The following is a 20523-nucleotide window of genomic DNA, read 5'->3' on the forward strand; positions in this document are numbered from 1 at the left end:
TCAATATTGAGGTAAGAATCAGCTCTGTTCCTTTCTCCTCATACTGGGCTTCCTTTATAAATGTCAGTAGTATTAGTCCCATGTTTCTAATGGAAGAAGTAAAAATAGCCCAGACAGATCATTTCTGTATCGTAACGTGCATTTTGGAAATCAATTGATAACAAAATCCTGTTTGATAAATCCAGATGTTAGTCACCTCAGTGCCCATGATAAATCTTAAGTAGATTGTTAAAATATTTTCTTCTGAAGTTCTCTTTCTTAACCTATATTAATATACTTTTTCCCCTTATTTTCAACCAGTGTTGATTGGTAATGCCTATTAAGCTTTTCTATCTTTTTTCCCCCACTTTTTTTTTAAACTTCTGCTGCTTCTTCAAAAAAGATTACTGTTTTCATGTAACCATGGAAAAATATTTTAAAATAAATTTTAAAAAATTTAAGTTACTATTTACATCAAATTCTGCTTGAGAAATAAATCTACCTGACTCAAGACCAGGACTTTCCTTTCTAGACAGTCAACCTTTGTTATGTTTCTCAAGTGTTATGATGGTGGCATTGGAGTCTTTGTTCAGACTAGTAATCCTTGCCACCATACCCACCCATAGTCTTATAATAATAAAAGCCCTGTGAAACTAACCTATAGAATTCAGAAGATAAGACTAATCTAGAAAGAAAAGACTTATTCTCTTGCATTAGTACTTTATTTTGTAACAGACTTTTAATCAGTAATACAAAATTTGCTATGGATAGAGTTAATTTTTGGATTAAAGTTTTTTATAAGATGTATTTAATTTTTTGTGATACTTTAAATTTGGGCTGTGTCCTGCCCCCTAGTCATACCTTAGTGTTCTCAATTTTCTTAAGGTTCTTAGTCCTTTGTTTTACAGAAGTCAGTAATCCCTTAGATAGCTTTTAATGCCATCACTATCATGGAATTGGATGGGTGAATGAAAGCTATTTGTATACTGTATTATGGGTAATCTCTCTATTACTGGTTCAGACTTTCACGCCTTACCGGACCGCGTGTCGTCCCATAGTCACAGCCACCCACATTGGGTCCCACATACGAGTAGGTAGAGTGTTTACTGTGCCATCTGTTCTATCTTTTTTCACTTCTTGGAGATGCCACTGCCTTCTTTCTTCCTTCCTTGGCTTATTTGCAATGTTAATGTACAGTGTTGGAAGTGAGTTTGGTGTGAACCTTTTTTCTCCCCATCAGATTAAGTACACGCAACTGTCTCCTGAGAATCCTCCTATATTAAATATCCATTAGCTTCAGTAACTTGACTTTCAAGTTACAGTTTTAATGGGAGTGGCATTGTCAACAGGGATGAATTCATGGCTCTTCCTCTTTTGTGTTTAGTTTCTTTGCTTTTGATGGTGTTATAGAGAAACTTCCAGCATCTTGGGTAGGCACAACTGTTAAGAAGGAATCCTTACCCCAAATCTGAATATAGAGTTTTGACCTGTTTCTTTGCCAGCCAGTGTAAGATTCTTAATTTGACTGGGTCCAAACCAATAAAACCCAATGATGCTGGAAACATTATTTAGGATATGTTTATTTCTACTTTGGAAAAAGAGCATGTGACCTGTGATTATCATTTGTATGTCTGAACTGGGACAGATTTGATAAATATTTTTTCACAGTAATCTCTTCAATACAAGCTCCCAAACTTAATCTTCAAAGATTCTTTTTTGTCATCTGATTAAATTTCAGGAACCCTTCCTTTTTTAGTCTTTATACTTATTACAGTCTCCCTTAGGGTCCATAACTAGTTGGGTTTTTTTTGTTTGTTTTTACATTCACAATTTCCATGTACCTCTTCCCCTTGATTGGGATCCTTCCCCTAGATGATCATCTACATTAATTCTTTATGCCCTTTTTAAAAGAGCATCATCCCTCCTATCAAGGACAGACTAGACTCTTCAATTGGCCATTCCAATTTGAGAAACACTTCCTTAAAAGAGACAAGAATAAATCTGCCTATGAAGTCTTGAAGCACATCAAACTAATTTTTAGTATTCATTTATTTCTCATTACCACTCTTTTTTTCTTGTTGCTATAATGCCCTTTCAATTTAGTAGTTACCTAAAAGAAAGTTTTGATGCAAAGTCTTCTAATGTTTCTGACTACTTCCTCCAAAGAGCTGTCCTCACTGTCAGCACCCCTTTGGTTAGCTATGCTTTATAAGGCTGGATTTTGTTCTGCAGGCTCGTTTGATGGAGCTACACCGACAATGGGAACTACTCCTGGAGAAGATGCGGGAGAAGGGAGTAAAATTACTGCAGGCACAAAAATTGGTGCAGTATTTACGAGAGTGTGAAGATGTGATGGACTGGATCACTGATAAGGTAGGTCTGGGCAAGACAACCTGCCCTACCTTGCCAGGTTCTAGAGTTGTAAAAGAAAGCCCAACAATAGATAATATCTGACAAAAGGAATAGGATTTTGTAATAGAGATAGTTGGGGTTGCCAGACCTCTAGACCCTGGGAGGGTTCTCAACAAATGTGTGTGACCTGAGTTTTGAAAAAAAGTTGCTATTACCAGGGCTTTGTTTGGCTTTCAGGGACCCTGAATCTTCCTATTATAAACAGGTAAAAATATCCCCATATATCTGGTACTTCATAAAGAGGGAGTCTGCTGGTATCAGTTCTAAGATACAAGGAAAGAGGGTTTTTTTTGGTTTGCTTTTTTTTTTTTTTAGAAGAAAGCTATGCAAACATTTTTTGTGCATTAGTGGATAACTGTTCTGATTTGGTTACTGAACAGGAAGCAATTGTTACTTCAGAGGAACTGGGTCAGGACCTGGAACATGTGGAAGTTTTACAGAAGAAATTTGAAGAATTTCAGACAGATATGGCTGCTCATGAAGAGAGAGTAAATGAAGTGAATCAGTTTGCTGCCAAACTTATCCAGGTAAACAGCAGTGGAAATCATATGTATTCTAGAACATCATTGATACCAACTTCTCCTGGAGTATCCTAAAGGAAATTTAGGTGTTGTTTGTAATTTATGAGTAGATCCCATATCCCAAAATAGAACTGTTGGTGGCTTAAGCCATGTTAAGTCCATCAGTTTGAACAATCTTGCTTTTTTCCTGAAAATGTTTGCTTTCTTACTTAAAGCAACCTACACTGGTCACCTTGGGCAAAAAAGACAGTCCATTTGAGTATTCTCACATCTACCCAATTTAGAGTGAGGCTTAATCAAGCTTCATGTAAAGCTCTGCCCCAAAGAGTTTCTCAGGAGAGGGTGTGGTAGAGCTTCCTTAGAAAGGATTGGCAAGCTTCCATCAAGCCTGTGATTATTCTTTGCTTCCACTGTGATTAGAAGTCTTCCCAGGTCCCTGAGGTATCTTAGCTTAGGGAAGGCACTGTAATGAATAGGTTGCAGAAAAGGAGGAACATACAAAATGGGAGGAACTTAACTCTACCTCACTGCTTTTACTGGGCAGAAATGCCCCTCCCTGTCTTTATTGCCTTCCTCTAAAGAGCTCAAAGCTTACTGTGTAGCATACACACTTAAACTCATAGAAGATGAGGTTCAATTTTAACTTGCTTAACTTAAATAAGGTAATTAATGTGTGAAACTCTTCACAAACATACATTAATATACATATAAATTATATACTATATAATAAATTATATAGTACTTTTTTTTTCAATCAGCAAAGCCCATCTTATTTCTTCTATCATTGAAAATGAAAGAAAAACAAAACCCCATTGTTGCAGTCAGACACATATTTATGTATTGGCCATGTCCAAAAATATGTCTGATTCTATACTGAGTTTCTTTCCAGGAGGGGAGGTAGTAGCACATTTCATCATTCATCCTCTGGCATCATGGTTTGTCATTATATTGATGAGTTCCTAATTCTTTCAAAATTGTTTGTCTTTACCATGTTGTTGTCGTTGTACAAATTGTTCTCTTGATTGGTTCTGTTCACTCTTATCAGTTCATTCATGTCATCTCATGTTTTTCTAATCCCCCCTCCCCTTCATAATTTCTTAGAGGACAATAGTATTTCATTCCATTTATCTGCCATGAGTTGTTTAGTTATTTCTTTGGGGGTGATTTCATTTTTAAGTATCTTTGCTGAAGGCATATTCTTGTTGAATGATTGGCATTCATTCTATCAGTGAAACTTGACCCTTCCATGTGACATAAAATACTATTAAAGATCTGCTTTCTTGTTCTCCAGATGTCCTGAAGTCCCCACTGCATTGCAGTGGTATCCTGGAAGAAGTGTATACATTTAAGAACCTTTCAAAAGTTTGAAATGAGCAGATTAGCAGATTGATTGCTTTGAATGTCTTAGTGTGAAGGCTGAGTTACTTGATAGACTCATAAACAACAGTTCACAAGTTTGAAAACTGAAGGCAATTGAATTTGGAAATAAAAAAATGTTAAGTTATATAAATTATATAGAGTTTCTAAGTGTAGGTGAGGCCATTGACATTTTTTTTGTCTGATAAAAACTTTTTATAAAGTTCAAAATTATTTAAGCTGATCTACCTGACTTCTTTAGAAATATATTTTTCAGAAGGCAGGCAAGTGGCTCAGAAGATTAACAAAAGAAAGAGACAGAGAGAGAAAGAAATCTTCTGCCCCAGATTTCTTCATATATCTCCAAATACTACTTCTTATCGTATGTGTATGCCCCATAGAATGTTAATTCTTTGTATCCTCAGTTCCTTATACATAGGTACTTAAAGATTGATTTGAATTGAGTTCATTCTTCTCCACTCTGATTTTCAGTTTTTCCTTGTTAGCTTCTTGGCTATTGACAAATATATCCCAAGTTTCAACCATTAAAAAAAAAAAAGGCCTTTGACTTGAGCCTACTGTCTTCCCAAGTTCTAGGACTATATTTCTTTTCTCTTTCACAGCTAGATTCCACTCTGTGACCTCCTTTTGCTCCTCAGCCCCTTGCATTCTGGCTTGTGACCTCATTGCTCAGCTAAAAATGCTCTCTCCAAAGTCACCATTAACCTTTTTATTGGAAAATCCAATGTCCTCTTCTAAGAAGTACTGAATATTTTTGGCCCCTACATCCTCTGACACCATTGATCATCACTTTGGCCTGGATATGTTCTTCCTGGATTTTCTTTTCTTTCTTTTTTTAAACCTTTACCTTCTACCTTAGAATTGGTATTATGTATTGGATCCAAGGCAGAAGAGCAGTAAGGACCAGGCAGTGGGGGTTAAGGCACTTGACCAGAGTCACACAGCTAGGAAGTGTCTTGAGGTCAGATTTGAACCCTAGGACCTCCCATCTCTAGACCTGGCTCTCAAACCACCAAGCTACCCAGCTGCCCTCTCCTCCTGGGTTTTCTTAACACTTCTTTGTCCTTGTTCTCCTACCACTTATTTGACTTTTACTGCATCATCTCCTGTGTGCCCTGTTGTGTCTGTGTGAAAGGTCTGTCCATGATCCATTTCTCCCTTCATTTCTTTGATCTCATTACTTCCTGCAGGTTCACCTGTCATCTCTATACATGATTTCCAGTTGTATATATGTTCACCTATAGTCTCTCATGAATTCTAGTCCCACATAAACAACTGCCAACCCTTATCCCATAAGCATCTCAAACTTGGGTCCAAACAGAACACAAATTGTCTTTCTACCAAAACCTCTCTTCCTAACTTCTCTGAAGAATGTACCAGTATCCTTCCAGTCACCCAAGTTCATAATTTTAGTCATTCTTAACCTTCTCCTTTCCCACACCTATCTAATCATCTGTTAAGTCTTGTTGATTATACCTCTGCTACATTTGCCTCCTTTGTTCTACTTACCCTTGGGGTCAGGCCCTTATCATTTCTTATCTGGATTATAAGACTCTCCTTTGAATTTGTCCTGAGCCCCTCTCCTCTCCAATCCATCTTCCATACTGCTACCTAAAAGTCTGACCTGGCCCAAGAGGGAGGCTCCAGAGGCTCTAAGTTGCCTCCAGAGTAAACTACAATCTCTTCAGTCTGGCTCCATTCTACCATTCTACCTTGTGAATTTTACATTCCATCACAACTGCCTTACTTTCCTATATTCCATTCCCAACACTCCACCACTCATCCCTTTATCTATGCCTGGAACTCAGGCTCATCCTCCTAGAATCTCTAGTTCCCTTTAGGCCTTATTTTCAAGTGTTAACTCAGATCCAAGGTCTAACTTAATCCCCTTAGTAATAGTTTCTTCCCCCATTCCTATTAATATTTACTTCTTGCATATTTTGTTTTATCTATATTCATATTATTCCCAGTAGAGCATGAGTCCTTTGAAGTCAGAAATTGTTTAATTTTTATCTTTGTTTTCCTCTCACCTACCAGTATCTGACAAATGTATGACTAGTAAGTGCTAGTTGAATTTATTCCCTTCAAGATCATTGACCTTAATTACCAAAGTATTTGAGGTTCACATAAAAAGCAATTAAATTCAAACTATGCAATAAATTGTCATGAGATATATTTTTCAACAGGAAATTATGCTTTCAAGAGATGCCATTACACCCTCCAGGTAGTTTTTTATAACTGGAGGAGCCAGAAGTTATGTTCCATTCATGTTATCCCCTTGGTTCCTCAGGAGCAACATCCTGAAGAAGACCTAATCAAAACCAAGCAGGATGAAGTGAATGCAGCCTGGCAGCGACTGAAGGGCCTGGCCCTCCAAAGGCAGGGGAAGCTCTTTGGAGCAGCTGAAGTTCAACGTTTTAACAGGTACAGGCCCCAGAGAGCCTCTGAGAGAGAGGTGGGCATCTTATGACTAGGAACAGGCAGCAGAGCAGATGAGATACAGGCCTATATATTACAAGAGAAAAGACTTGATCTGTGTGGAGATCTTAACAGTCATACAAAGAAACTAAGGCTCTTGTTCCTAGGTGAACCTGAATTCCTGTGAATAAACTGGTGCTTGTTTCTTTTAGGGATGTGGATGAGACTATCAGCTGGATTAAGGAGAAGGAGCAATTGATGGCATCTGATGATTTTGGCCGAGACTTGGCCAGTGTACAGGCTCTACTCCGGAAGCATGAGGGACTAGAAAGAGACCTTGCTGCTCTAGAAGACAAGGTGGGTTTGACAGGAAACTCCTTCATTTATTCAATTAAACAGGGATCTAGAAGTTGGTACTTACTTAGAGTTAATGTTTATAGGTTAAAGCTTTGTGTGCTGAGGCTGACCGTTTGCAGCAATCCCATCCCATGAGTGCTACTCAGATCCAAGTTAAGCGAGAGGAGCTGATTACAAACTGGGAGCAGATCCGTACCCTGGCAGCTGAAAGACATGCACGCCTCAATGATTCTTATAGGTAGGAAGAAAAAAATTTTACATCACATTTTTTTCTTCTTGTATTCCTCCCCTTCTCTCATGACAAATAATTCTTAAAAGAGAAGAAATTCAGAGATACCAATAAACACATGGGCAAAAGGTCTGACTGGATATATGTTACATATCTGTGAGCTCTGAGCTCTGTAAAAAAGTGGAGGATATGTGAACTCCCATTTCTTCTGTGAGGCTAAGCTTATTCTTTATAATGTTGCAACATTCATTGTTTTATAGTTGCTATTCACATTTACTTTAATGTATATTGTTTCCCTGGCCATCATTTCATATAAGTTTTTTCATGATTGCAGTGTGTTCATTATTTATTATTGCACAATAATATTCCATTATATTCATGTACCATTTTGTTTATCCATTTCCCATTCAATGGCATCTACTTTGTTTCCAATTTTTTGCAACCACAAAAGTGCTGCAATAGATATTTTGGTGTTTATGGGGTCTTGTTATAACTTCCTATATACCTCTCTCAATGGAATATGAGTCAAAGGGTAGAGACATAATTATTTTCAGTATTGGAGGCCAGTTCACAATTCCACCAACAGTATATTAATGGATTTGTCTTTATATGACCCTTCTAACATTGATTCTCAGCTTTTGTTAAATTTGCCAATTTTCCAGGAATGTGGTAAAATTTAAGGATTGTTTTGATTTGCATTAAAATGGAAATTATCTTTATTGTTTTGTTTTTGTTTTTTAATTTTTAAAATTTTAATAACAAATTTCCACATATGCTTTTGAAGTTACTTAGTCCCGATTGTCTCCCTCCCTTTTTCCCTCTCCCCCCGCCCCAGCTGGAAAGCAATTCAGTCTGAGTATACATGTATTATCATTCAAAACATATTTCCATGTTACTCATTTTTTTAAGTGAATAATCTTTTAGACCAAAACCGCAAAACATAGATTCAAACAAACAAGTGATAAATCGTACGTTTTCATCTGCATTCCTACTTCAACCTTTCATAAATACCCCAGAATTGTCCTGGATCATTGCATTACTGAGAGTAGCTAAGTCTTTCACAGTTGATCATTATACTGTATTGCTGTGGCTGTGTACAGTATTTTCCTGGTTCTGCTTATTATGCTCTGTATCAGTTCATGTAGGTCTTTCCAGTTTTTTCTAAAATCAATCTGATCATTATTTCTTAAAGCACAATAGTACTCCATCACCATCATATACCACAGTTTATTCAACCATTCCCCACTTGAGGGACATCCTTTTAGTTTCTAATTCTTTGCCACCACAAAAAGAGCGGCTATAAATATTTTTGTACAAATAAATCCTTTCCCATTTTTTTAAATCTCTTTGGGATACAGACCTAGTAGTAGTTTTACTGGATCAAAAGGTATGCATTGATAGTCCTTTGGGCATAATTCCAAATTGCTCTCCAGAATGAATGCATCAGTTCACAACTCTACTAGCAATGCATCAGTGTCCCAATTTTGCCGCATTTCCTCCAACATTTATCACTTTCCTTTAAGATATGAGGTGGTACCTCAGAGTTGTTTAGATCTGCATTTCTCTAATCAAGAGTGATTTAGAACATTTAAAAATACGATTATTGATAACTTTTATTTTTTTATCTGAAAACTACCTATTTATTTCCTTTGACCATTTATCAAATGGGGAAATACTTAGAAGCTAATAGATTTTACTTCTTTATATATTTGAGAAATAAGACCATTATCAAAAATTTTCCCCAGTCTGTTGCTTCCCTTATAATCCACTGAATTGGTTTTGTTTACACAAAACCTTTTAAATTTAAAATAATCAAAATGATTCATTTTATACCTTGTTCTGTCTTCTGTCTCTTGCTTGGTCTTAAATTTTTCCCTTCTCTTTAGATCTGACAGATAAACTATTCTGTGTTCCCCAAATTTACTTATAATATCACTATGTATAAATCATTATGTACATCTTGACCTTATTTTGATATGGGGTGTGAGATATTGGTCTATACCTAATTTTTGTTATTCTATTTTCCAGTTTTCTAGCAGTTTTTGTCAAATAGTGAGTTCTTATTCCAAAAGCTGGGGTCTTAGGGTTTATCAAACACTAGATTGCTGAAGTCATTTCCTTTAATCTATTCCATTAATCCACCCTTTTATTTCTTAGCTGGTACCAGATTATTGTGATCATCATTGCTTTATAGTACAGTGTAAGATCTGGTACTGCTAGGCCACCTTCCTTTACATTTTTTTCATTAGTAGAAATGGTATTTATTTTTTATTTTAATTTAATTTTTTTCCCATGGTTACATGATTCTTATTGTCTCCCTCCCCCCTCCCATAGTTGACAAGTAATTCCACTGAGTAATACATATATTATCACTCAAAACCTATTTCCATATTATTAATTTTTGTAATAGAAAAATCATATGCCCACATAAACATGTGATAAATCATATTTTATTCTGATCTTCTACTTCCACAGTTCTTTCTCTCAATGTGGATAGCATTCTTTCTCATAAGCCCCTCAGCATTATCCTAGATCATTGCGTTGCTGCTAGTAGGAAAGTTATTTACATTTGATCATTCCACGGTGTTTCAGTTACTGTAATTTCTTCTTGGTTCTGCTTAAGTAATTGTCTTTATTTTAAAACCATTTACCTGCCTATCAAATTTCCAAGATCATCCCAGTTTGGTCATAGTCCTGCAGTTTTTCAAGTTGAGACTTTTGAGGGCAGAATTTTCTACCTTTTGGGGTGAACTAAATTCATTTCTTCTTTTTTATTTTTCAAAGACTTCAGCGCTTCCTTGCAGACTTCCGAGATCTCACTAGTTGGGTGACTGAGATGAAGGCTCTCATCAATGCTGATGAACTTGCCAATGATGTAGCTGGGGCTGAAGCTCTACTTGATAGGCACCAAGAACATAAGGTAACGGCACTAGGATCTTCTGAAAATATTAACTTCCTGTGACATTTTTATTTTAATTTCCCCAGTTTCTAATATCATCAGGATCACCTTCTAACTACCTTGTAGTATGAGCTATCATACCCTTTTTTATATGTAATTCCTCTAATAGATATTGTTGGTCTTTTTTGCTACTTGAGAGTTAGTAGCTGCTTTTAGTACAGTGATCTTGGATTAAATGTCAGGAGATTAACTAGAGCCCATAAAGGCAAAGAGATGAGTTCTGGCAGGGATAGATGTGATGATTCATATCATAGTATATACTCTGGTGAATAAAGGGAATTGGCAGAAATGAATTATTTAACCTCTTAGATGATATGTATAAATTGAAATCTTAGGCAGTGGAAGACACTGGATTTGCAGACAAAGGACCTACATTCAAATCCTACTTTTACCACTTATTCCCTTTAGGATTTTGGGCAATACTTAAGTTTTCTGGTTGCCTTATCTATAAAAATGAGAAAGTTGGACTAGATTACTTTTAAGGTCTCTTCTAGCTCTAAATCTGTAGTCCAGTTATCTGTTTCTTTCAGCTATTTTTTTTTTTTGCATATTTTGGGTGACATTTACAAGTTCTTGTATTATTGCAGTCTCATCTTTTTATTATACACCCACCAAGTGCTAAACTTGCACATTTTTGTTGCTCTGAGGGGAGTGTTCTTAAACAATAACTTTCTTTGAATACTGTTTTTTCCAATTCCTCTCTTAAGCTTTTTTGATAATCAACCCTATTTCCCCCCTTTTTGAAGAAATTCTTCAGAAAAACTAATGAAATTCAGTAATTTGAACTCTTATTTCAAAATTCTGAGGGTTTGGTGTCAATTATTTAGAAACCTATCATAACATTTGGCTTAATTTCTTATTACAGGCAATATTTCTGACTTGTACTTAAGACCATTAGAAATAAAGTGGTTGAGGGGACAGCTGGGTGACTCAGTGGATTGAGCCAGGCCTAGAGATGGGAGGTCCTGGGTTTCAAATCTGACCTTAGACACTTCCCAGCTGTGTGACCCTGGGCAAGTCACTTAACTCCCATTGCCCAGCTCTTACCACTCTTCTGCCTTGGACCAATACACAGTACTGATTCTAAGATGGAAGTTGAGGATTTAAAAGAAAAGGAAAAGGTGAAGGAGGGAGGGAAGGGTGGCAAGAGAGAGCAAGAAACTTGTAGAACAAGTAGCACATGTAACGATGGGAAAGTCATTTAATTTCTCAGATGGGAAAGTCATTTAATTTCTGACCTTAGGACACTTCCCAGCTGTGTGACCCTGGGCAAGTCACATAACCCCCATTGCCTAGCCTTGAATGCAAGATGGAAGGTATGGGCTTAATAAACAAACAAATAAATAAGGAAATGAATAAATGAAATGATTGAGCACACCTCCTCCCCATCCCCCACTCTTGCAAAGTGCAGAGATTAAGTATATGCTTTTTTTCTCTTCCATAGGGTGAAATTGATGCCCATGAAGACAGTTTTAAATCTGCTGATGAATCGGGACAGGCTCTTCTTGCTGCTGGTCATTATGCCTCTGATGAAGTGAGAGAGAAGGTAAAATAGATTGTGGAGAGTTAAGAATTTTCTGAGTCTGAGAGCTGGCTATGACTCCTGTTTTCCAGCCTATTTATTAAAGCAATTACTTTTTTTTTTTATCTCCTCCCTCTCCTTGCCCCAATTTTTTAATAGAAAAAGCATCTATCCAGCCTATAAATCTAATTGCTATGTGAGAAAATCTTTTTTAACAAGTTAATTATTACATATATATGTATTCTATCCTTCTACTACCTCCCCATGCCCCTAACAAAAAAGAGAAGAAAACTCTTATCATAAATATGCATATTCTAGCAAAATATTACTGCGTTGGCCTAGCCCAAAATGTATATCTTTTCTTTGCATTTTAAATTATAAGCATAAAAGTTAAGGAGTGTCCAAAATGATTAAGACAATACTATAAATTAGTAGAGGGTATATGCCATTTAATAATGAGTAAGAAACTAAATTTTAAGTTTGATATTTACCCTTTTGGGTTAAAACTTTTATTCATTTTATATTTCATACTTTAGGTGGATATTATTTAAGGTTTTCAGTTAGATAAATTTGTGCTAATGTAACATTGGATTAATCCCAGATTAAAAATAGACAAGAAGAGGTTTCATCATTTCTTTACCATAAACACTGACATTTTAGTCCTGTAGGTCATTTAACATTTATATAGTTTTTGCTGTAGGTCTTATTTTTAATAACCCATCATCCTAATAAGTGAGGGTTTTACTGATGAGAAAACTAGGCTTTAGAAAGGTCAGCATTCTTATATCTGATTCACAGCCTCTAAATTTGTCAACTTATGTTGCCATCTAATTATTATAGCTGTATTAATGATAGTATCTGTCTTTTGGCACCTTTTTAGCTGGCCATCCTATCTGATGAAAGAGCTGCTCTCCTGGAACTTTGGGAACTTCGAAGGCAGCAGTATGAACAGTGCATGGATCTGCAACTCTTCTATAGAGACACTGAACAAGTAGACAACTGGATGAGCAAACAAGAGGTAGGTTTTGAATAAGAATCTGTTACGGGAGACAGAAAATTCTGATGCTCTGTGTGGGGAGGGGTGGACATTTGCTTTTCTCCTTTTTGAACGAATCTCAGACCATTGGAGGTAAGGTCTGACCCGACAAGTGAAAGTGCTGAGTCAGCTTTCTTAAACTGGTAAATTAGCATTTCTCCCTCAGCCAGCAGTGCAGTTGGACCTCTCCTCAGGAGAGACTTCAATTATTCTAGATATATTTAGCCTTTTAAAATGGTCATTATTCATTTTACTGAGGGCTAACAATCTTTTGGGAATGTATATATCCAGGAGAAAGATAGAGAATAATGCCTGAAGAGTTTAGGACTGAGTTGATTTTGTTTTTTTGTTTTATCTGAAAGTGTCTTCCAAGGTTTTTTGAAGACTGGCATACATAGACTCTCCTTTCTCATTTTCCCTGTCATTCTAAAGCAGTTCATGCTGTTTAATTTTCAAAAGTGAGAACAGTATCATAACCCCCTCTATTTCTTTTCCAAAGGCATTTCTGTTAAATGAAGACCTGGGAGATTCTCTGGACAGTGTAGAAGCTCTTCTCAAGAAGCATGAAGATTTTGAGAAATCTCTCAGTGCTCAGGAAGAAAAAATTACAGTAAGATATTTTATTTACCTCTAGTCTCTTCATAATAGTCTCAAGAATATTCTATAAGATTTTCATTTTTTAAGGGATTTCTACCTAAAAACATGTGAGAGATGCTTCATTTTTTTTCCCATTAACATCCAAAATCTTTTCAACACATCCACCAGGGATCCTCAATGACATGATGGATTATGTGACACAGGCCAGTTTGGTGCAATTGACTCCAAATTTGGAATTGACCTTTTATTTAAAGATAAGCAGAAAGACATTGGCAGGCTCATAACTTTATCTTGACTTTGGCCGCTCTAGTGCCCTCTGTTCAATGGAGAAAGAAGGTCAAGAATCTCTAAAACAGGCATCAAATTCAGGGCCAACAAAACTCCTGAGTGTAACCACAATAAGATCAAAATGTAATTGGGAAATTTAAAACAAAATAAATAAAAATACAAAATACACAGATAATGTCATCTTATAGTTCCCTAAATCGATATGTGACCCAGAGATCTGTTTCTATTTAAGTTTGACACCACAGCCCTAAAACATCTGTTGAGAAAATCAGCCAGAGTCTCAAAAGCCAGAGAACATATTTGCCACCAAAAACCTAAGCACAAATGTAGCCTTGACATAGGATATAATAATAGCTTACATTTCTGTGGTGCTTAAAGATTTGCAAAATGCTTTACAAATATCTCATTTGATCTAAGCAACAACCCCAGAAGAGTTAGGTGTTGTTATTATCTACATTTTAGGGGGAACTGAATCAATCAGAGATTGTCCTAAGTAAGCAGCTGAAGCAGGAGTTGAATTCAGGTCTTCATGACTCCAAATCTAACACATTAACCATCGCACCCACCACATTGCTGCCTTTGTTAAATGGAGCGTGATTGATTCATATAAATTTCTTTAATATCCTTGTTGCAAAATGAGCTAAGCTTGGGGGTGGGGGGGTGGTATCTTCACTAATGAATAATTCTCTCTTTCTAGGCACTGGATGAGTTTGCAACCAAGCTGATCCAAAATAACCATTATGCTATGGAAGATGTGGCTACACGTAGAGATGCAGTAAGTTTCCAGGTTCTTTGTAATGAGGAAATAATAGAGCATCTAACTAAGAGACATAAAGATTTCCTAGACCAAACTTATTTTAGGAGCCAAGAACCAAGGATTCACAAATGTTCATTGTCTTTCAGTTATTGAGCCGACGCAATGCCCTTCATGAACGGGCCATGTACCGCCGGGCTCAGCTGGCTGATTCATTCCACCTACAACAGTTTTTCAGAGATTCTGATGAGCTGAAAAGTTGGGTGAATGAAAAGATGAAAACTGCAACAGATGAAGCTTACAAGGTAGTACTATGTTACTATTACTGCTTAGGAGAGATAGACATATGATTATAATAATATGTATCATAGCAGGAAATTAGATTTCTGTGATATATAGAGATGACTTCTATTTTAAGACCAACTGGTGACTGCATGTCAAACAACATGGATGTGAAAATGTATTGGATATATTTCTTGTTAAAATTCCAACTAGAATTCTCTTTGCCATCTCCTTCAGGATCCATCCAACTTGCAGGGCAAAGTTCAGAAGCATCAGGCTTTTGAGGCTGAGCTCTCAGCTAATCAGAGTCGAATTGATGCCTTGGAGAAAGCTGGACAAAAACTGATTGATGTTAATCATTATGCCAAAGATGAGGTGGCAACTCGTATGAATGAGGTAATCAGTTTATGGAAGAAGCTGTTGGAAGCTACAGAACTAAAAGGTAAGAAATATTTCATTCCACTAGTGGTAGTTTCTTCAGAATAGGAATCTATATAAGTTCTCTTGGTTTCAGACATTGCATATAAAGTCAGTTGTTTGGTTTTTTTCAGTATGTTGATCAGTCTTGAGCAAAACATTTGTATTGGAGAGTAATATCTTAGGAAGTGTAGAGTTGAAGATAATTTCAGTATTGGAGTAAATGATACTGTGAGAGAATTATTGAGAACAGATTCTGATTCCAGTAAACATAACTGAACATGGTAGTTATGATAAGGCATTTCCCACCATTATAAAAAGCTTAGAGAAAATAGTTAATTAACCACTCAACCCTGTTTGAGAACAGGATGGAGCAGACAATTTCAGTTAACCAGAAGGGAAAGATCCCATGGTTGAGGATATAAATTAATATTTTAGTTGAACATTCAATTATATTTCATATTTTTTAGGATTTTTTTGGTGTGTAGCTCAGACTTTTTTTATATCTTCTCATTCAGTTTCCCATCCCTTAAAAATGGGGAGATAGCAGAGATTAGGGTTTCCATCATACAGAAATATATGAAAGGTGGCTGACCTTTTTCTTTGAATCACAAGAAAAAAATATGAAACAGGTTTTTTATCCCAGTATCTACTAATATGACATCACCTCTCTTTATTACAAGTATTGACATAGAAAGTAACCATCAGTGTAGAACATGTAGAAAATCTTTCTGAATCTTAGAACCTTCTCTCTGAATAGGAATAAAACTTCGTGAAGCTAACCAGCAACAACAATTTAACCGCAATGTCGAGGATATTGAATTGTGGCTTTATGAAGTAGAAGGTCATTTAGCTTCAGATGATTACGGGAAAGATCTGACCAATGTCCAGAACCTTCAGAAGAAGCATGCTCTACTAGAGGCAGATGTTGCAGCCCACCAGGTAGATAGTCTGTTCCTTCAAAATATTGGGCATTTCAACACCATAATTTTATAATGTAGAAAAAATGCTCCCCAACAAGAATCTGTGGTCATGAGATGCTAAATAATTCAAAGGGAAAGTCCAATTTATCAAATGTTATTTAAGACCCTACTGTAGTCAAGTCAGTGCTACATAGGTTTTGGGATTACAGAGACAAAAAGGAAAATAGATCATGCCCTCAAGAAACTTACATCATCCTGGGTGTTAGAATGATGACTCTTACTAAACTTGCCAAAATCCTGCATTGGTTTCTGTTTAGCCCTGAAATAAAGCAATTGTCTAGGCTCATAATGCCCCAATTGATAAGAAAAGACTGTGGAGACTACCTTAATCATCAATTTTCTCTCCCCCTCTTTTTTCCTCATCCCAGGATCGAATTGATGGCATCACCATCCAAGCCAGGCAGTTTCAGGATGCTGGTCATTTTGATGCTGACAACATAAAGAAGAAGCAAGAGGCCCTTGTGGCTCGATATGAAGCTCTGAAGGATCCTATGGTTGCCCGAAAGCAGAAGTTGGCTGATTCACTGCGCTTACAGCAGCTCTTCCGAGATGTTGAGGATGAAGAAACATGGATCCGGGAGAAAGAACCTATTGCTGCTTCTACTAACAGAGGTCGGGCCATCTCCATCATATGTAAATCAATGGGCTTTAATGGGCTTGCACCATGGTGTTCTAATATTCAAATAAGATAATATGTGTAAATTATTTTCTTTGAAACTTTAAAGTGCTATGTAAATGTCAATTGTTACTGTTGTTATAATTTTATGTCTTCTTAAAATGCATGAGTCAGTTTACTTAAATTTCATTTGTTATTGTGGCTCCTTTGCACAATAGTAGGCATTTGATATTGATTAATATAATTCTTACAGAAAAGGTTCAGCCTTGACTTCATTTTATTTAGTGGCTTGGATGAAGGGATTGATTTTTTTTTTCCAGGCAAGGATCTAATTGGGGTTCAGAACCTGCTAAAGAAGCACCAAGCCCTTCAGGCAGAAATTGCTGGTCATGAGCCCCGTATCAAAGCTGTTACACAGAAGGGAAATGCCATGGTGGAGGAAGGTAGGTTTGACAGATTATAATCATTATTTGAATTAATGGGTAGATGTTTTTCCCTCACTTTTAAGTTATTATTGATAATTAACATAGCTTGTTTTGGCACAACAGAAACTTCCCACCAGACAATTTCCCCTTTCTTATCACTCTGAAAAACATTTCTTAATTTTTAACAAAATTTAGCAATCTAAACAGTAGAATCTTAACATTGGCCATTGTATTAATCAGAGTTTTGTTAATTCTTCTGGTTGCATTTTTTAAATATTATTGAAATATGCATTTCTTGTTGTTCAGCTCTTATTTCTTCACTCTTCACATCACATATATCGGTCATGCTTAGGGTAGATGATGTTCTGTTTGTTGTGTTCTCTCTGTTCATTAGTCTAGAATGATCCTTACAGAACTCTCTGGACTGCCTTCAAGTTGGGGTATGGCCCAAGTCCTCTAGTTTCTTGGTAAAAGAAATGAGTTCCAAGCTTACTTGGGTCTTTAGATTCTGAAAGTTGTGTCTATATTGAACAGCAGCCAGAGTAACTAGTTCAGTGTAATGTACATGATAACTGTCGGAGGGAAGGTTTTTTTGTTCATCCTCTACTTTATTGATGCCCTTTTCTCTTCTCTTCCAATTTACAACTCAGGCCATTTTGCTGCTGAGGATGTGAAGGCCAAGCTAAATGAATTGAATCAGAAATGGGAATCTCTAAAAGCAAAAGCTTCCCAACGTCGGCAGGATTTGGAAGATTCTCTGCAGGCTCAGCAATATTTTGCTGATGCCAATGAAGCTGAATCTTGGATGCGAGAGAAAGAACCTATTGTGGGCAGTACAGACTATGGGAAAGATGAGGACTCTGCTGAGGTATGGCCTTCTCAGAAAGTAGGAGGAATTGAGCAGGCTAAGGCAATTGACAGACTGACATGAACTATTTGCCCAGAATAATCATTTATAGAGAACGCAGAAAGCTGCTCCCATCCCCCAATTGGAGACTGTCTTCCTGTACTTCTGGGTCACAAAACTTCATATCATCAATTTGAATTTGTCAAGAGTCTAGAATAGACACAAGGAATAAGGTTAAATACTACTCAGCTCTTAAGTTGCCATGAACTAAATTGAGGCAGAAATTGCCAAAAGAAAGCTAGAGAGAATTGCCATAGAGTCACTTAATGTGATCTCTGAACTTTAGTTTTTTGAAGGGGTTTTTTGTGTTTTGTTTTGTTTGATCATTTTATAAAAGATACATATTTATGTAACATAAAAATATACCTATATAATTCTGTCATGAGCATTTTTTGTTACTATAAAAGGACAAGCACTTCGATAAAGCTTGAAGTAGAGTGTGTTGATAAAGCAGCCAAAGACTTCCTGTTTTGATATGTTTAATTTTGGTTTCAGGCTCTCTTGAAGAAACATGAAGCTTTGATGTCAGATCTGAGTGCCTATGGCAGCAGTATCCAGGCTTTGCGGGAGCAAGCTCAGTCATGCCGGGTAAAGACATCTGATCTGACAGAACTCTGGATATTACTAATAAGTATTTCAGTAACAGGCTGAATATATGCCTGGCACATCATAGGCACTTAATAAATGTATATTAGCTAATGCTCAGGCTGCCATTCATTCTGATTATTTTGAATCTCCTTTGGAGAGGAGGTATAGAGTTCAATATATTATATAACAAGAGGCAACCACATGGCAGAATATCTAGGCCTGGAGTTAGGAGGATCTGGATTCATAAACTTCCTTAGCTCTATAACTCTGGTCAAGTCATTTAATCCCATTTGCTTAGCTCTTGCCCATCTATCTTAAAATTGTTGCTAAGACAGAAAGTAAAGGTGTATTTTAAAAAATAAAGCATAAAAGTGTTAACCTCAACTAGCATAAATACTTAAGTGTTCACTTCAGCATCACATAAACTAAAATTGGAATGATACAGAGATTAGCATGGCCCCCTGTACCAGGATGACACCTGGTTCATATTTTTCAGGTACATTGGCTAGGCAACTTTCACTATATTGGTTCCTGCATTAACAAAATTATCACTTGCAAAAAAAAATGTATATAAATACACAAGTCTTAAAAATTCAACGTATCTAGAGAAGAAACTTCAAATAAAAATGATAAATTGAGGATAGTGATGTTAAAGTTCCCTTTTAGTTAGCATTTAGATGATGCTCTGTAAGACAGTCGATTTTTAACTACTAGATCAGTGATGGCAAACCTTTTAGAGATGAGGTGCCAGGCCCCACCCCCTGATCAAGTGTTTTACTCCCCTGCCCCCAAGTGCCAGGCTTGCCCCTTTCCCTCCTTTACCCCACACAGGGGAGGGAGGAAGCACTCTCATTGGGTTATTGGGCAGAGGGGTGGGTGAAGTGAAGAGTGTCCTCAGTGAGTGTAGAGAGAAGGCAGGGAATGGCCAGAGCCCTTTCACTCCCCTCCAGCTCTGTCACTTGTGAACCTAACTCTGTGTGTTCCCATTGGCTGCTGGGCAGAGGGGCAGGGCATGTTGAAAATGTCATCAGGCATGGTGAAGGGGGTACGGGGAGCAGCTCCGCAGGAGACCCCCTCTGCCTTTCTAGTAATGAACTGGACCTGGAGGGTGGGGGGCAATGCCCACAGAGAGCATTCTGTGTGCCATCTTTGGCACCATCGCTGCTAGATATTTGAATTTTACTCTTGGCCTTTTAGCAACAAGTGGCTCCTACAGATGATGAAACTGGGAAAGAGCTAGTATTGGCACTCTATGATTACCAAGAGAAGAGTCCTCGAGAGGTCACTATGAAAAAGGGGGATATCCTCACTCTACTTAATAGCACAAACAAGGTAAGCTATATCCCATAATAGGGATGCTTCTTTTTTTTTTTTTATCAATACTATAGCTGTTGAATCCAGTTTCTCAAACAGTGGGATAATCTGCTTTCTGATAACCTGAAGAAATTGTTGTCTAGCCTCTCCTTGAATACTTCTACTGCTATAGCCTTTCTTCATTGATCAGATACCTGAGTAGAAAATTCTTTGGTAAATTGAGCTAAAAGCTGCTTCTCTTTCGTTTCTACTTGTTGGTCTAATTTAACTTACAGAGGGTTCTTTACTCTTAGCTCTGCAAATATTTGAAGATGGCTAAGCATCGTTCTCTTGGTTGTTTTTTCAGGCTCCCTGCAACTCCCATCTCATTTAATCAGCTCTCACATATAATAGTGTTTCCAGATTTGATCTGTATTCTTTGTACATTAGATTATATTTGTTGATGATATCTTTTTCTATTTTTCCATTGGCTAGAACAAGGAAAAAGTTCCAGTGGTTCCCTTGCTAAAAATAGCTCCCTGTTCTCTAGTCTTCATTTGTAC

The 20523-nt window shown here is 36.9% G+C and overlaps 1 protein-coding gene, 1 long non-coding RNA gene and 1 pseudogene across 13 annotated transcripts in view; 2 read left to right on the forward strand and 1 right to left on the reverse strand.

Annotated features, from left to right (window-relative positions):
• Window positions 1-20523, forward strand: part of SPTAN1 (spectrin alpha, non-erythrocytic 1) — a 65317-nt gene that overhangs the window by 14158 nt on the left and 30636 nt on the right. For all 12 annotated transcript variants that reach the window (XM_007475091.3, XM_056822564.1, XM_056822568.1 and 9 more), the window contains exons 4-21: window positions 2212-2352; window positions 2772-2918; window positions 6580-6713; window positions 6920-7064; window positions 7148-7302; window positions 10078-10213; window positions 11697-11798; window positions 12655-12792; window positions 13310-13420; window positions 14393-14470; window positions 14599-14754; window positions 14969-15173; window positions 15909-16090; window positions 16500-16743; window positions 17068-17190; window positions 17823-18040; window positions 18575-18667; window positions 19865-19999. In XM_007475091.3, the coding sequence (XP_007475153.1) occupies window positions 2212-2352; window positions 2772-2918; window positions 6580-6713; window positions 6920-7064; window positions 7148-7302; window positions 10078-10213; window positions 11697-11798; window positions 12655-12792; window positions 13310-13420; window positions 14393-14470; window positions 14599-14754; window positions 14969-15173; window positions 15909-16090; window positions 16500-16743; window positions 17068-17190; window positions 17823-18040; window positions 18575-18667; window positions 19865-19999 (2643 nt within the window). The remainder of the gene's footprint in view (window positions 1-2211; window positions 2353-2771; window positions 2919-6579; window positions 6714-6919; window positions 7065-7147; window positions 7303-10077; window positions 10214-11696; window positions 11799-12654; window positions 12793-13309; window positions 13421-14392; window positions 14471-14598; window positions 14755-14968; window positions 15174-15908; window positions 16091-16499; window positions 16744-17067; window positions 17191-17822; window positions 18041-18574; window positions 18668-19864; window positions 20000-20523) is intronic.
• LOC130458296 (uncharacterized) lies at window positions 3725-6035 on the reverse strand. Its single transcript, XR_008917424.1, has 2 exons — window positions 5799-6035; window positions 3725-4238 (listed from the first exon to the last, which is right to left on the reverse strand). It is a non-coding gene; the product is annotated as an uncharacterized LOC130458296 (long non-coding RNA).
• Window positions 19069-19160, forward strand: LOC130456666 (U6 spliceosomal RNA; annotated as a pseudogene).

This window comes from Monodelphis domestica, chromosome 1 (genome assembly GCF_027887165.1).
Source record: "Monodelphis domestica isolate mMonDom1 chromosome 1, mMonDom1.pri, whole genome shotgun sequence".
Lineage (NCBI taxonomy): Eukaryota > Metazoa > Chordata > Mammalia > Didelphimorphia > Didelphidae > Monodelphis > Monodelphis domestica.